Here is an 18,162-nt window from a genome sequence, read left to right on the forward strand (position 1 = left end):
ACAGTGTCTCGAGGATCAGTGTTCACAGAAGAGAGATACATGGAAATACTATTTAATCCTAACAATGAAGGCAAAAAATCATTGATCTGTTAGTGCAACAATCAGAATCTCAGCTTTCTAAAGCAACTTCAAAACAAATAATATTGAAGGATACCTTACTGTCCAGATGGAGAGCACACCTCTAATACCTGACAATTCAAGGTCTTTGGATAACTAAAGGAAAGTCTTACCACATCTGTCTATTAGAACTGAAGGCAGTTCACTTTGCCTTCAAGGTTTTTCCAACATTACTCAAATCAAAAAACATTATTCAGACATGCATTATAACAAGCAATGGGGAAATGAGATCAAAATAACTACCCTTTCAAGCTCAAATTATGTAGAACTGGGCTTTGGCCAGAAAGATCACGATGACAGCAAGACTCGTCCCAGGAAGCCAGAACCAAGAAGCCGATTTTCTCATTCGACATAATAAGGAAAATCACAAAATGGCTATGAATGACTTAGTCATACAAAACATTTTATGAGAATGTGGATTCCCAGCATTTGATGTATTCGACACAGTAAGAACAACAAGATTTTGTTTACAGGGAACCAACCTGTAACTCAGTGGGCAATGCCCTTTTGATAAGATGGTCAACACCATTTATCTACACTTTTCCTCCAATTCTACTCATTTGTATCGTGATTGTCAAACTATCAAATCCAACCTCAAACTGATCCTATTAGCTCCAGCCTAGCTGAGGTAGGGGTGGTACCTAGACCTTCTAGGTCTGTCACTCATACGCCGCAATAGACTCTCTTGCAGACCAAAACTACTGACAGACTTCAAAGCCATGTCTATCAGAGTCTGCAGTCCTTGAATTTGGCTGCCTAGCTCCTGACGTCAGGCAGTATGGACATGTGAATCTTCCTCAATAATACATGGTTATACTTAAAGAGGTGAACAGTCCATCAGGGAGAAACACAAAATCATGCTAGCCACTAAAATGGAAGAGATTCTAAATATGGTACCACATTAAGGGTCACGATTTGATGCTAGAAAGAAGTCCTGCTTCCTTATTGCTCCATATCTAAATTACAATTTCTTTCTATAAAAGTCTTCTCGCCAGCTACAACAGCACACATGACATTTCTGCATCTGTATCTTCATCTGTGTGGACCTGCTTACCCCAGATGTCAGTCCAGTGGGAAAGACACACATCCTCAGATACAGGAATGATTCACCTACTAAATGCCCAGATTGTTTCAAATTTTGACCTGAACATTGGCTATCACCAGCTTGAGCTTGCATAGGATGACCACTTTATCACCCCAATTGCAATCCATTTGAGTCTGTTTCACTAAAACTGTCTGAAGATGATCACCAAGAAGACCAAAATCGTGATCTTCGGGAAGAGCACATCAACGTCTGACACTTCACCTGGTGGCCGACAGACCTGGGACCGACACCCATCCCCACCCCCACCCCCACTCCAAAACCCTTACAGTCATCATCGATTGGGAACTCAACATGACTCACCAAGTCAATGCTGTCACCACCTCATGCTTCCATACCCTGGAGTTGCTGAGGAAGATTTTCAAATGGCTCCCAATTGCACCTAGAAAAACATGAAGCAAGCCCTGTCCACAGGCGAGCTGGAGTACTGGAACACCCTCTATGGCAGGATAAAAAAAAACTCACCAGAAAACTACAGACCATTCATAACTTGGCAGCCAGAATCACTCTCAACCTCCCACGCTGCACTTGCATCACACCAAACCGGAAAGAGGACACTGGTCCCATTCACAAACAAACACAGTTCAAACTCCTCACCCACACTTTCATGGTACTTCATAACACTGGCGCAGCATACCTCAACAGTTGCAGCTTGCATAGGATGACCACTTTATCACCCCAATTGCAATCCATTTGGGTCTGTTTCACTAAAACTGTCTGAAGATGATCACCAAGAAGACCAAAATCGTGATCTTCGGGAAGAGCACATCAACGTCTGACACTTCACCTGGTGGCCGACAGACCTGGGACCGACACCCATCCCCACCCCCACCCCCTCTCCAAAACCCTTACAGTCATCATCGATTGGGAACTCAACATGACTCACCAAGTCAATGCTGTCACCACCTCATGCTTCCATACCCTGGAGTTGCTGAGGAAGATTTTCAAATGGCTCCCAATTGCACCTAGAAAAACATGAAGCAAGCCCTGTCCACAGGCGAGCTGGAGTACTGGAACACCCTCTATGGCAGGATAAAAAAAACTCACCAGAAAACTACAGACCATTCATAACTTGGCAGCCAGAATCACTCTCAACCTCCCACGCTGCACTTGCATCACACCAAACCGGAAAGAGGACACTGGTCCCATTCACAAACAAACACAGTTCAAACTCCTCACCCACACTTTCATGGTACTTCATAACACTGGCGCAGCATACCTCAACAGTTGCATCTGCTTTCACAAAGAGTCCAGACACCTCTGATCATCCATACTCCTACTTGCACAAATTTCAAGCATACAGAAAAACCGATCAATCGGTCAAGCATTCTTCTACATTGCTCCTAAAGCATGGAACCACTTGCCACAACACATAAGAGCCTCCTCCTCAAATTTTTGGATTTTGCAGGAAACAAATGACCTGGCTTTTCCAATAGTCCCACTAGTCCCTAGGTTTGGCTAGGCTCATACCTGTTCAAGACCAGGACACTGTGCTGGCTGATAGAGTGCTGTACAATTCTACACAGCACACTACTACCAGCGTTTCAACTTTAGTGTCTCGTTCAATGCTAGGGTTTTTCAGGAAGAAGTTTGTCATGCACAGTAATGAAAAACTAGTTGAAATAAAGCGGTTACATAGTTGTTATGGAAGATCTCTGAAAGAGCAGACCATAGACAGTCTGTCGGGTACTACAAGCTGCACATGCTTAACTAAGACAACTGTCTGTTTCATTAAACATCATTGAAATACTTCGATCACATGTCATTGAAGCAAGGTATGCGCCCTGGCCCGGAAACAAATGGCTTTCACTGGTTTCTGTACTTGCTCCTGAAAACGTCCCGCACTCAGACCATTGCTACGCATAGTGAGATACTTTGGTTCTTTTTTTAATCTGTCTATGAAGTTTTCATATATAGAAACAGTACAATACTAGGATGCGGTAAATCACAGTATAACTGCAAGAGAGTCCAGAGGTGAATCCAGGCTTCACAATAAAACAAAGGAGTAAACTTATAATGACATATCAGCAGGGGACTAAAAGTGTCCAGGCAGAAGCAACCCCACACAGGCTATCTGGTTGCTTTACAGTAATACATCCAATTTGCTCATGTACAACACTGTATTTCTGACCATAGAGTGTATTTTAGTGGCATCAAATGTTTTCAGCGCGTATCAACTTTTGCAACCAGCAACAGGGCATGGGGAAAGGGAGGAAATGTGTTGCAACAACAATTAGTGTCAGTCCCCCTCCACTAACCTATAATCACTCCAGAATTGTCAATCAACGCAGTATACTGCATACAGTACATAGTATTGTATTACAGATCAAAACAATAGGTGGTGTGCGGGTGTTCCTCCACTCGCGGGAGCAAGTGTAGGTGGTAGGTCAGTAGCTACCTGCCTCTCCGCAGTGTTGTGTGGAGAGGCCAATCAGCATGGAATTCCAAGTAGAAGAAATGAGATATTTGCAAAGGCCTATGATGTCTTCTCTACATAGAGATACTCCTTCTGCCCTAGCCCAAATAATGATAGACCATGTACAGGCTTCGACTGATGGCGATTTGTGGGACTTCCAGCACCGGATAATCAGATGCTTTGCTACTGATAAGCCGAAGTCTAAAAAACTTGTGGCTGCCCTATGTTTTTTATGCCTAGGATAAAGGCCTACTAGGCAAGCCTTCCAACTATGTATAAGTTGTTTCCCCGTACATGTGAATACTTGGTCACTTTGCGCCAGTAATGGTGCAATGAGGGGCATGCTGTGAATGTCAGCACACAAGCTGATTGCAGCGAGGGCTGGCAGCATCCGTCCTATGAAAATAGTGATTGATTTTATCAGGTGTCATGTTTGCCCTGTGTATGATATAAAGCTGCATTTCAAAGGATGTAGGTAGGGCCTACTAAAAGAATACTCCATTATTTTGCAGTGCAGGGACATGCTAAATCAGTCTCTCAGCGCTGATGCAACAATGTTAGCGGTGCATCAATATGTACACGGAGTGAGTCAGCAAACCAACAAGTAAGGTGGCAGCTGGTTCCCATGACATGAAGATATTGAATTGTAAGGTGCAATTGAGGTTTCTGTGCAATATCACCCCAACTGCGTCGCAGCATGTCAACCCATGAATTGTAGCTAAGAAATTGTCCTGGAGGTAAGCCCTCTTCCAGCATAAGTGTCTCATAAGAGAGGATCACACCATCTTGCTAGAAATCAGCAAGAGTGTGTAGGCCCCCCACATCGTTCGATCCTTGGGTGTGCCAAGCAGCGGGACTGTAGGGGAGTAGGGTGTAATGTGTTTAGTGAGATATAAGCTGCAGCGAAAATAATGGTATGCCACTCACAATAGTATGGGGCGAGGCCAGTGCACCTTAGTGCATGGTTGGAACAGGTGGAGGAGGGTTTCATGAGCTACATTGGTTCTTACATCTCCGAATTTGCCAGGTGAAATCCACCTTTTAGAGACCATAGGAAAAAAGATGTGTTTTTTTTAATTAACTATTTGATTGTCTCCTTTCAATATGATTTGCACTGGACTACAACTGTGGAGAAAATGAAATACTTAAAAAAAATTCCTGGAATGATTGTAGATGTCAGGTTGGTGGGTCTGAGAGCCATACTGGTACAAAGAGAACCATCGCTGGAGACCTACGACAAATCATAGTATATGTCAGTGGCAGTCTCAACAAGTTAGAAAAGCATGTCCTCTTGCCATATGAACATTTTCATCTTTTCCTGTATGGAAAAATATTTGCAGTTGTCACCAATCTTGAAATCCTAAATTAAAAATGCTCCATATAATGGAGAGGTTACAAACATATAAAAGAGGGTTTGGGGCCTTTACCTGCAGGACTAAAAGTTCAAAACAACAGACCCAGCAAAGCCAAGCACCCTGCTGATTTCATGTTGAGGTTCCCAATTATAGGTGGTAAGAGCATGCCATCCATGACTGAAGAAGGCCTGCAACATACAGTCAAGTAGGCAAAACATTGTGCCCTTAGCACAAAATCACTAACACATCACTTATAGAACACCAGACTCATTGACAATAAGCAGAGAAGAGAGTTAGAGCGTGCTCACAAGCAGCACAGACAAGGTCTCTTAAAAAATCTTAAATTCTTCTGGCACATTTAAAACAATCTTGGAACCAGTCCCATACACCGTCTGTCTATGGTGCATGGAGCCCAAGCATGACTCAAAGTCAAGTGAGATGTGCAGCTGCATGCATGCCAAAGACATCAAGAAGCGGAAAATGAAGCTCTTCAATGTGCGGGTGTTAATCGAGTTACAGGAGAAGTGGTGTCATGCTAGATCTAGTCTGCCAGGTCGTACTCCAACTCACCCTTGACCATTGAAGAATTATGTCTTCAATGTGGGCTACCTCCAAAAGAAAGAAGTCCTCCCAGAAGAGGTACATGAAACATTACACAAGGGTTTCTTCAACCTAGTGATGTTGCTCATGCTCAAAGGTGAAACCTCCAGTTTGAGGTTCATTCCTCAATTGCGGCCTCGATATCGACTTTGGGGATAAATGTGGTGGAGATCCAATGGGTGGCTGATGCACGCTCTTTTCCTCTCTGCTAAGGCTCCCTGTGGCATGCCTGTGGCCTCAAGAAGAGCACGAGCCTCACAACAGGCTTCCACCAGTAGCTCTGTCCCCAGTGCCGATTAACCCTGGTCGACCCTCTTCCTTTGCCAGGGGCCTTACCATTTGCTCCGCCTACTGCACCATTCTCAAAACTAACTATGCAGACTTTGGATCTGCTGCAGGATTGAGAAAACTTACTGAAGACAAAACTGTTCTTAACAATTCTATACTGAAAGCTCAACAATTATCAAAGTCTGCTTTGGCAGAGTTGTGGGAGGGAGGATTGGGGGTGGATTCAAAACTCCAACATCCGTTTTCACAATGCCAATAATAGCAGTGATGTGTGCCATCTGCTTGCCGCAGGAAACTGTGCTGCTGGCTGTCTTTCCCCAGCAGAACACCAGCATCCTGGACACCTCCCCAGAGGTTGATCTTAAGGGTCCTTCAAAGCCGTCCACTGAATCAGTTGCCTTATGCACAGCTGACAATGCAGTGAAGATCCTTAAACTATCATTACCTTTAGAGTAGAACGAGGCCAACCTCCTCACAGACATTTTACAGTCTGCCTTCACAGCAGACGAGCTACAGCGCCCCTGCAAAGAGCCATTTTTGGAGCCCATCTCGGACATTTGGGCAATGCCAGCTTCTTCTCTGACATTGAATCCCTAAGTCGCCCGCTGTCATCACTGGGGACCTGGAAACCCAAAATCTTGACCACTCATCCTTTCTGGAGAGTCTTGTTCTACATGCTTCTTCGTCTTCCACGCAGAACTCCGACTTCTTTCCTTTTAGAGAACTGAGGTTATGGGCAAGAGGTCTTCTCTTCAGGGAGCTTTGCCCACCACTTCACAAACATAACTTGCCTTCCAATTTGCTATTCCCACTCCTTGTGAGAGATTAGGCAAAAGTTATTTCGGAACCTTTGTGACTGTTTTGCTGAAGTTGCGCACGATTGGCAGAATACAGCAAAATATCCAGCGTATTAGCATGGAGATGGCGGGTTTGGTTTTGAGATGCAAATATAATGACCATGCCCTTTGATGGAGCTTAATTTTTCAGTGAGAAGGTAGACTCGCCCTTGGAGCGCTTGAAGCAGGGATAAGACACTATCTGGTTCCATCAGCAGTACCACAAGGACAGGGGCTAGTCATGCCGCCAGTCCCCTTAACCTGTTCAGCAGCAAAACTAGTTCTTTCGCAGGTTCAGTGGACATGACATTCGAAGAGGTTGTTATGACAACAACATCAACAGTTCTCCTCCTGTACCTCCCCACTAATTTCTCTACCCTTCTGCAAAACCTCCTTTGAGGGATGACTGTGGGCAAGTGGGTTTGTGCTATCTCTTTTGTCACATATTGGCAGTCAATCATGGCGCATCATTGTTTTTTTCAAATCTCTTAGATTGTTAAGCTAGGTTATAGGTTATCTCCTATCTGAATCTTGCCTACTCCCAAGCTTTCCCATGTCCTCACTCGGATGACGATGTCCATATCTTGCACCATGACGTTCTTGCTCTCTTGGTTCCACAAAAATGAAATTGGGAAGGGGTGTTATATGTTTCTTGTTTGCGAGAAAGTGGGTGGCCTCTGGTCTGTCCTGGATCTTCCTGTTTTGATCTCCTTCAGGGTGTTTTCCTTTGCGCAGTTCCTCTTGCATCTTGGCTCTGGAGCTGGAAGAGTGGATGGGGATCGCTTGGCTTTCAGGATGCATATTTTCTTATACTGACCCTGCTGCTGCTAGGGAGATTCCTTTGTTTTGTGGTGGGCTCAACCCACTATCAAGCGGGGTTTTTTTATTTGGGTTGTCATCAGCATCTCGAGTATTCACTTAAGTGATTTCAGCAATTGCGGCACATCTTGGTGGTCTGGGATTTCTGTTTCTTGTACCTTGACAATTGGCTGCTGAAGGCTGGATTGTCGCTGCTAGTGTCATACCATCTGCATGTTACCAAGATTTTCAATTAATCTCCCTCCTCCTGGTGTCTCCGCTTCATTGGGGCAGAGCTGAACCTCTTAGGCCTTTCTTCCTTCCCAGTGAGTTCGGGCCATTTAGGTGATGATCAGTTCTGCTTCTGGCCTCTTGCATCTTGTTAGTGTCCTATGCTTGTTACCAGATGCTTGCACTGGTACCTCCGTTTTCAATTGGCCCTGAACTGGGTACCATTTGGATTTCCTCTAAGGTGATTGCAGACCTGCAGTGGTGAAGCCCTAGTCCCTTCCATCAAAGGTGGTCAATCTGGAGACCAACTCCTCCCATGTCTGGGGCAGTAATCTTTATGTGATGGGTATCAGAGGCCTCTGGTCTTCTTTGGATTAGTAGTTTCATATCAGCCTTCTTGAGCTTTAGGCGATTGACCTCAAGGCTTTCATGCCGTCCGCCCATGGTTGGTCAGTACAGCTCCTGATGAACAATGGAACCAAGATGTAGTATGCCAACAAACAGGTTGGGTGTGGATGTGCTCCCTCTTTGTTTACAGGCTCTAAGGCTGTGGTTTTAGTCTAAGGTTCAGGATGTGTGGCTAGTCGTGTCTGGATTACTGTACGCTCAGGCCAACTATCTTATTAATGTCATTTTGCAGATCAAGAGTAGCATCTTTACCAGGAGGTGGTTCAACCCATCTTTGCTCTCTCTTGCACCCCTCAATAGTCTTTTTTGCCCCTCAAGAGAGCAAGCACTGCCTTCAGTTCAGCGCTCTGAAGTTCCCACTCCAAGGATCACTGGGAGACATGTTCCATCTAAGGTGGGGACCTCTAATTTCACTATGTATTTCTTTCCATCGCCCCAATTCCTTGAATTTTGAGGAACCTGTCAGAACTGTAGGCAGAGGATCTTCTTCACTCCTAACCGGCCACGGAGAGCATGGTACTCTGATTTCCCCGGTCTGTCCCTGTGATTTCCTTTTCCACTTATGGCATATCACCTCTCACTGAGGTAGGAGCATGTAGTGTACTTGAAACTCCAAAGCCTCCACCTTCATGCTGGACACCGAGTACGGTAATCTGAGCTCTTTCAACCTTCCTGCAGAAGCAGTCAATGCAATTTTATCAGACTGCTGCCCCTCTCTTAGACTGATTATTTTGGACATTGGTCGGCTTTGTTTCTAGTTGCCCCATGAAGGAAGTTAATCACCCCAAACCTTGTTTTTCTGATGGAAAACGATTTGCTCTATCTCTTGTCTTCAAAACTTTGCTATGAGCTCTGTTAAAGAACATTTTTTGCCCCCTCAACCTTTCTTTGTCACATCAGCCATCACTGTTGTAGTCTCTTAAAGGTATGCACTCTCTGAAGTGATTGATCCATTTGTTTCCACCATTGGGACCAGGTGTGCGACCGTTCCGTTTTGCAACTCCCAAATTGCGTTTTTTTTGCGACTTGCAATTTGCGAGTTGCAGAACGGAATGTACCCCATCAGGGGTAACAAGCGCTATATAAATACAAACCTTTCTTTTCCTCTTCTATCCTTCTGCTATCCTTCCGAATCCAAATAACTGACTAACCTATCCACCACTTAAAATGTACTTGCATGTTTCGCTATACTAATTCAACACTAATCCTGTATGGGTCCTGGAGTAGCGTGCTACTCGCCGAAAAAGCGCTTCAATGCTCGTCAGGGGTAGTAAGCGCTATATAAATGCAATTACAATACAATACTAATGTGTATCAGACACATTTCGCGATATCCAGTGGGGTTGCACATGACCTGCTTCATCGATATTTGTGAAGCAGGGCACAATTTGCAACTCAATGGGAATGGGCTACAAACACTGGGATGGTGGCCTGCTGAGGACAGTGGACCACCATGTCTGTGCTTCCTTTTTAAACAAAGCCCTTTTTTTTCTTCAAATACAGCATGTTTTCCATAAAGGAAGGTGGAATGCGTTTAAAAGAAAAAAATGAAACGTTTTCTTTTTATTTTTTAAGGGCAGGCAGTGGTCCGTGGGACCCCTTCCTGCTCTTAAAAAATATTTTTGCAGGCATTCATGAAGGGGAAGAATCCCCTGGGGACCTCTCCCCATTTGCGACTGCCTTACCCCCTTCTTGAAGTAGGTGATAAACTGCTATTGTTTTGCACCTGCATTTGCTGTCCCAAAACATTCTTAAATCCCCCTGCGACTTGCTATTGGGAAGGGACGCACTTGGCACGCCCCTTCTCAAAAGCGACTTGTAGACCCTAATTTTGCGAGTTGGTAATAGGTTACCGACTCGCAAAATAGGTTTTGTACATATTACAACCCTTTTTAACAGTCGTAAATGGCCCGATTTGTTGTTTCTGACTGCCAAAAAATGGTCGTACACCTAGCCCTTGGTGTTTTTTTTGCCTCAGTGTGATGTTAATGTGTTACTCATCTTTCTGATGTGTTCACCCTATACACAGTTGTCCTTTGCGTCTCCTGCCTCTAAAGATGGCTGCTAGATGTGCTAGGAAGCTGCAGACATTGTCTATTGAGCCTCATTTCACTTCATTTTTTCCAGACAGTCTGGTACTGTGGACTGAGGCTTAATTCCATCCTTTCTACATTCTATTCACCTCCTCACCTCCCTAAGGAGAAGGGGAGGCTGCCTTGTCTAGATCCTCACAGGGTTCTCAACCTTTATTTGAACAGGGTCAACTATTTGTGGGTTGATGACCAACTTTTCCTGGATGACTGGCTGAAGTGTGACGGGTATCCCCAAAAGTGGGTTCTGTGCTCACTGTGTCATAGGATATAGGCTACTGACTATTGATGAAGTCCAAATAGGTCGAAACAGGGCTGTCTTTTCCGCTCGGAGGGGACCTTACCAGTCAGTTCGTGCTGGACTATTCCTATTGGAGCAGGACCAAGACTGGCTTGCATATGGCTGGTTCCTATCTGAGGTGACATGATGGGCAAAGAAATTAAGGGGCCTGAGTATTCACCAGTGCCTTAGAATAATTCAAGTAATACACCCACCACTTTCGTTAGTGCAGCTCCAAGAAAGACAGCACTGCAGCAGTACAGTTGTAGCTACAGGGACTGTCAAGTAGTCGAATGCTCTAAAAATTTCAAGGAATGGATACAGGTTTCTGAGCAGTGGAGAGCATCATCCTCTCATGCACAGTTGATCTAGATAACAAAAAGAACATGCATGTGCATGCCCACAACAGGTTGAAGTCAAACAGACAGTGGCGAAACTGACACATTTATTTTGACCTCCTAATTGGCACAGTTTTGTGATTATAAAATAGGCATGTCCAGATGTCTTTTAATGCAAAAAACTGCTATGACATTGCTAAGAAATATTCTGTATGTAGCATGGTTTTCGCTAGCCGCCAATTTGGCTGTTTTGGATTAGCTTCACGTCACATCTTTTCAGGCATAGTTCTGTGGACTCCGAAAAGAGGATGAGGAATTGTTTGGATCTGCTGTTTTTACCCCCCTTCTTTACTTTAAAAAAATATATTATTGTGTGGCTTGCCTTCCTTTTCGAAAGGGCTTTCTCTGTTTCCAATTGGTACTAAGAAGAACAGCTTTCAGGAGTACTAGATCTCTGTAACTGCTGCTTTGATTCTTTTAGATTGTATGTTTCTGGTCATTTTCCAAGCAGCTATGTTGACTACAGTGCACTCTTACTTAGCTTTGCTGTTTGGACTAGGAATGAGGGATGAAGCCTTTTGTGGGCCTGCAGTTCTGTAGCACTAGCTTCATTTTTCAAGCATCAGCATTTACTTCAATACAATTTTTACTTAACATTTATCTATTTCAGACCTTTAGGGTGCTGGACAACAAAGTAGAACTGACTTCTGAGAAGTGTTGCAGAGCATTTATTTTTTGTTTTTTCACTGATTTTGCTGAGATTCCAAATTGATGAATATCAAGTTGGCTCCCTGGTTGACGGCTAGTCTATTCCAATGAAAATTCATATGTACTAATAGCCAAGTTGCATAAAAATCAGGCAAAACCTTAAGCCTCCAGTATGGAATCACAGATCTAGACTAGTCATTGTTTTCTTTTGCTGGAAAATATATGTTTCTGCCATTTCTTATAAACAGAGAAGGAAGACTACTTTGAAAATAATTAAACATTAACAGTATAAACTGAATCACAAAAAACGGAAGTGACAGTCTGTCTCCTCTTTCTGCTACTGCAGAGCTGAGGGAACATAAGGGTATCAGTAAGAAAAAAAGTACAAACTGTATATGGCTCAGGCTTATTGATCTTGCACTGTTTTGTTTTATGCCCCTGTTCAACCCTCATTTTATTCCTTGTTACTGTACCTTTCTGTAGGATCCCAAGAAAGGGCTTTGTGGAAGTGACTGAATTGACAGATGTGAATTATACTAGTAATCTACTTCGCCTCCGGCCTGGGCACATGAATGTGGTTCTTATTGTCTCCAGCTCGACCAAAGCTAGCTTGCTGCAGAGGTTTGCACAAGAAGTTTATACATTTACTGGGTAAGTATAATTGTGGACAAAATTGTCATCATTCTTCTTCTCTTTTATTGGGTAATTTAGATCTTTCCTATTCCCACTTTATGGAGGCGGCCATTAGTTGTCAGAGGATGAGAGACTGCCTTGCGACATCTACTCATAAATAAGGACTCCTAAAGCTCAATTGCACACCCTGTGATTATAGAAGAGCTGTGTTTCTTCAAGGTTCCCCTTAAATGCCAAATCCCTTTTAACAATTGGACGCCTAGGAAAATGTAAGCGAGATTACGGAGGTCCATCGCTCCATACACTCTTAGAATCTTATAAAGCAGTGGTTGCCCGCAGGTCTTGTATGGAGTGGAACTGCTGGGTCGTAGTAATTATCGAGATAGGGAAAAGATGGAAGGTGACTGCCTAAAAAATCTGCTATCCCTACTGAAATATCCACAGTAAGCTCACCGAGATTTTGGAGCAAACTGATAACGTGGCAATTTTAGGCTGCTCTGACGTTATGTAAAGACAACATAATTAAAAGGAAACTCAGTTTGGAAAAAATGTTAAGGATGCAGTTATATGCAATGGCAGGTGCCTTGAAGGTCAAGAACTTTAATGTTGCTAAAGCCCTAGCCTACTCAAAGAAAAATTACTGAGTTGGGTTAGAGGATTTCAAGAGAAAGGGCTCTTTGATATTCGCACTTTAAGCCTTCCGTTTTCGAATTATGTGAAACCTGGATTTCATAAGCTTGTTTTCCATATATACATGAGCTGACAAGCTTTGTAAAAAACGCAAATCACAGGTAACGCAACTCAGGTTTGCCAATTTAATGCTTATTTTGGCAAAAAGTTCCATCACAATGAGATGGAATTCCCCGCAACCTCCGTCAGTACTAACATGGCATAATGAAGTGGTGTGTTTGGGTAGGGCCAACAGTACGGCGTTATGTAGAGGAAAACAGAGGCCTTAGGAAAGATCTGATAGCCATGGAATGGTATATGATGATGGAGCAATTTGTGTCTGCTGAACCTTTGCTGCACTGAATAACATAGGGTGCCCATTCCAAATAATAATAGATGCAAAGTCATAATGACTGAACGACAGACCTCATTAGGACCCCATACATATATATATTTTGTAGGAATACCAAACTTGACCTAAAGGTTTGTTCTGTTTTACGTCTTGGTATATATGTATAAGTAATGATTTAACTGTAATGAGTCTAGGGGTGGGTGGGCTAGGGGTTTCTTTCTAGCTAAATAATGCCCGGGAGGGGGGAGGGATTGGTGATTTTGTTTAGTACGTTTATTCGGTATACAGAACTAATAATGTCAATTGCTACTCAAATGTTTTTGGCAATGTAATATTGTAATCTTAGGACACTATATATACCTTGGTCCCGGTCCATGACCCTAATATGTAATAACTGTGCTATATCTGATTTTGAAAATAATAAAATATGTTTTAAAAAGAATACATGAGCAAACAAATCTACACATGCATAGTGCAATTTTTTAATTTATATTAGGACTACAGCCACTTTATGCACACCCATTAGGAATATCATCCTTTAAGAATTAAGAAAGAGGGTTGTGTAGATGTGGGTTGCAGATGTACTGTACAAAAATGTATATCTTATTAGATTGTTGTAATTTTTTTTAACTCAGTGACTTAACATTAAAATATTTTTTACAATAAAATATTAAGTCAAGATTGGTGGCAATGAGATTCCTGTTCCGAATAAAATGTATGGATGTATCTTGTGCCTTGACGAGCATGTTTAATGATTTTAAAAGAGTTTGTACCTTGACTGTTTTTGAGGTTTGTACTGAGGGATATTTAATGTTTTAGTATGTATTTAATGGATATTAGGATTTTTTCTATTGTTTAAGAGCTTGTGGCTCCACTAAAAATATGTTTGACAGACAGACTGTTCTTACACATCACACAGCATTGGGAGCATGACATTTGGAATAGGGCAAATTCCTAAATTCCCTATATTCTAAACAAATCCCAAAGAAGTAGTGATGCTACATATTCAACAATCAGTTCAATAATGTTTACTCTTAATTAACTTTTCATATCTTTTGCTGTTGCAGGAGCGGATCGCTGCACTTTTCCTTTTTAAACCTTGATAAGCATCGGGAATGGCTTGAATACCTACTGGAGTTTGCTCAGGATGCGGCCTCAATTGCATACCAGTATGATGAGCACTTTTTGGAACGTGACTACACTGGCTACGTGCTGGCCTTAAATGGCCACAAGAAATACTTTTGTCTCTTCAAGGCACAGTCCTCCATAGATGAAGAAAAAACACTTGGGGCCTGTGAAGAACTCGAATTGCCTCCAGCTTCTGGAGAAGGACTTAGGAAGATATCAAGCAGTTCAGGGCCTGGTCTCATTAAAAGAAAATTGAACAAGTTATCTCTCTGGATGGAGCGTCTCTTGGAAGGCTCCTTGCAGAGGTTCTATATTCCTTCTTGGCCCGCACTAGACTGATGGATGAAATAGAACATCTGGCACTCTTGAGTTTTGTGCAACAAGGACAATGCTTTCTTGGATGCTTCATCTAAAGGAAACATCTGTAGCTGTAGTCGATGTCTCCTTGGACACATGTCCAAGACTTTTATATCTCTCAAGGACTCTATTAACGTCATCCTAGGAGGGGATGCTCAGAGCCGAGATCTTGTAAAGGACCATAGATCCTGTGAGGTCTGCTAGACCTGGATGATGCATATTCTGCCTGTCCCTCCCTGCTCGTGTAGGATGATCATCGTTGCTGCCAAGTGCCCCGCTCCACCAGCCCTTTTGTGTCAGCCTCCTCCTCCTCTGTGCTAATTGTATGTTTCAGTTTGTGTTGTTTTTTTCCCTTTACCAGCTGGATGCTGTATGCTGCCCTCATAGAATCATCATGTGGGATTACAGCTTCTTTGTAGTGCCAACAGTTATTGGCCTAGGTGAGTGATCATGTGCTGGAATTAACTTAATCTACTGGAGAGAGGCAAAGGAAGCCCCTGGTGATCAGAGTCAAGATGATGAAGCTAGACTGCATGTTCTCCGTTTCCTTAAGGAGAATCTGGGAGAATTTAAAAGTCCGCCTTTCACTGCTATGTAACTTTCCACAGCCCTGCATAATAGCAGTCATCTGACTTTCGTTTTGGAAAAGTTCGTGTTTAAAGCCAGCAAAGTGATGAGCACTACAAGGGACAACAGTTATGGGAAAGAAAGCTGTGGTGTAGGAAATTGTGTATCAGTTATACATTTTCCAGCATTTCACCAGGTCTGGCTAATTCTTGAATTTTGTAATTATTAAAAGCAGATCTGAGCCAGAATTAATGTCCATGCGACTCCCATTAATGTGCACTGGGGGATTTAGTAGGAAAAAAAACTTTATTTTTTTTGTTTGCATCAAGGAAGTCTGTTCACTGATGATTGTTTTTCTGTAACTTCTGTCCCTATTTGTTGCTCAGATGCAGTCACATGCGTTCTTGGTGAAAGGTTTTTGGAGGCCTCTTTATTTAAATGTATCTTGTCTTTATATGCCTGTTTACTACCTAGAGAATTGGAAATCTGTTGTCCAAGAATATCAACTTTGGATAAGGTCTTGGAAACAAGGCTATGGTTCCTACTGTGTCACCTGTCACACTGTAAGTGGTGTTTACCATTCTTCTTCAACTCTTTCAATCCCCCCCCTGCTATGTATGTTCACAGGTGTCACTTGCCATGATATTCTGTTGACCCCTTCATGCAGGGTAGGTACTATACTATTGCAGAAACAATTTTCTTTGAAGCCTTATAATATGTTCCTAAACCTGTTGAAGTTGCTTAATCTGGCAACAGACAGGTTAGCGCATGTCTTGGGACACAGTATCACAGCTGTTTTAAGGTCCTATTTTAGATGCTTTTTTCTATATCCTGGTGGAAGCAGGTTATTGCATGTCTCCGTTTTCTTTAACAGGCAAAATATAGAAACTATGGTTCAGACAGGCCATTGGTTGCATAGGTAAACATGCCGGCACATACTGACCATCAGGTTCCCTGAGGCAGACTAGTCATCAAGTGACCTGGGACTGGCCGACAATCATGTCACCTGTGACAGGCCTTGAACCATTAGTCACCCTGGGAAGGACTGGGCCATTATGTGCCTTGGAACAGACTGGGCATTTTAGTGCGCTGAGAAAGACCGGAACATCAGGATACAGTTGCACCATTTTGAGTTAGTTCCTGGGACAGATGGTCTTTCCTCTCGTAAACACATGCTTTCATTGAACTTCTGGGGCCCGAAGACAGTCTTATAACCTGGCCTAAGCAGTCCTTCAGATTTGCCTTTAGATGGATGAACCAGTGTCAGTTTCTTGGAACTGAAGAGCCATTGAGTGTCTGGGAATAGATGGGTTATAGGAGTTCCCTAGTACTTTTGACCTGTTGCGCATAACCTGCAAATGCTGCTGTGTACCTGCAAATGACAGGCTGGTGGAAGGTCTGTGTTGACATGCTGTCTGTTGCCCCGGAACTTAAAGGCCTCGGGGTGACCTGTTAGAGGATGCTGGGTGATCGGTGACAGACGGATCACCGGGTGCCCTGTGACAAATTGAATATAAGACTCCTTGTGACAGATGGGCACTTCCTAGGATGGATTAGCCATTTAGGTGTTCTGCGATTGACTGCCTGTTGGACTGATGAGCCATATGTCCTATGATTAGCTGGTTGTCGGACATCCAGGAACTCATGATCTGATGATTCCCAGAACTGGCGTGGCACATCCTGTCCTGGTTACTACGAGAGTGCACCTACCAGAATCTCCGTGCACTGTTAGGGAGTTTGCACTTTTTATACTTATGTATATTAATTTATTTTACAAGTTTGGGCTCATAATTTGTTCTTGTTATTTTTATTTTTTTTACCTAGGAAAAAAGCCAGCACTGAAGGTTCGTGTTTTTTGGTTTAACATGCCAACAGAGTACATTAAAGCTGAAATAAACTATTTTAAGATCTGACACAGTGGACTGTTTTTAATTTTGACATAGTGGCACTTTAGTTTGATCATGGGTAATGTTTTACAGTGGTATACCAGAGTGGTGCCCTTAGGAAGGAAATTTGACATTGCTTCATATGTGCACCCTACCTGCAAAGTGCTCCCCCTGTTGAACTAGGTGCGCATTTCTATAAACACTTTGTAATGAACCTGCTTGATACAAATCATTGCTTATTAAGAAACAAACACGCTTTGTTGTGGCATGTAATAACTGTTTGAGAAAATTGACTGGTTGAATTGGGCAGTCACTTTCCACACACTAGATATACAAAGTACACAATCAAACTATGTTTGAGGATACAAAAAGAAAAACAAGCATATTAAAGCTATAGAATGCAATTGTGCGCAGATGCACCTCCTTCCGTGATGCTAAGTTGGAAACGGGAAAGAGACAACATATGTGTAACGTTACCCTAAGAGTTTTCGCCTCCTGACAATGCTGCACACTTCTTTGAAGCTGGTGTTCCCTTACTCCCTCCGACTAGGGTCACTGTGGGAACACTCATTGGCAGTGTCCATCAGTTTGTCGTTTATAACACGCACACATATGCAGACATGGCTTACATTAATGTGGAAAAAGGTAGGGCCGATGTCGAACAAAAACCTTTTTCAGTATTGCCCCGCGCTAACCGCCTCTAATACCACTCAATCTATCAAGCAAAGAGGCAGGCGCTGGAGACTGGAAGGCAGGAAACAGAAGTTTATTCCGACGGAGCAGAACACGTCAACTCAGACAACAGGGTATCTTCTTGAGGTGCTCTAACCGCATCTCTGAGGCCTGGCCTCTTATACACAGGTTTATGGTCTTTATTACAGTTTATTGCATGTGGCACATTCTTGCAAACACTTTGAAGTACGGAAAGACATCCTCGGAATCCCCACTTCAAGCCCGTTCCCACACACATTTACAGTAGAAGTCTCACCCCGGTCACAACAGG

General features: G+C 43.1%; 1 protein-coding gene across 3 annotated transcripts in view; it reads left to right on the top strand.

The window, feature by feature from the left end:
• Positions 1-17,186, top strand: part of DNAJC16 (DnaJ heat shock protein family (Hsp40) member C16) — a 296,465-nt gene extending 279,279 nt beyond the window's left edge. For all 3 annotated transcript variants that reach the window (XM_086922178.1, XM_086922179.1, XM_086922177.1), the window contains exons 14-15: positions 12,051-12,218; positions 14,289-17,186. In XM_086922178.1, coding sequence (XP_086778304.1) covers positions 12,051-12,218; positions 14,289-14,688 — 568 coding nt within the window. In that variant the 3' untranslated portion in view covers positions 14,689-17,186. The remainder of the gene's footprint in view (positions 1-12,050; positions 12,219-14,288) is intronic.
• The last annotated feature ends 976 nt before the right edge of the window (positions 17,187-18,162 follow it).

The sequence above is a fragment of the Lissotriton vulgaris genome, chromosome 5, assembly GCF_964263255.1.
Source record: "Lissotriton vulgaris chromosome 5, aLisVul1.2, whole genome shotgun sequence".
NCBI classification, from domain to species: domain Eukaryota; kingdom Metazoa; phylum Chordata; class Amphibia; order Caudata; family Salamandridae; genus Lissotriton; species Lissotriton vulgaris.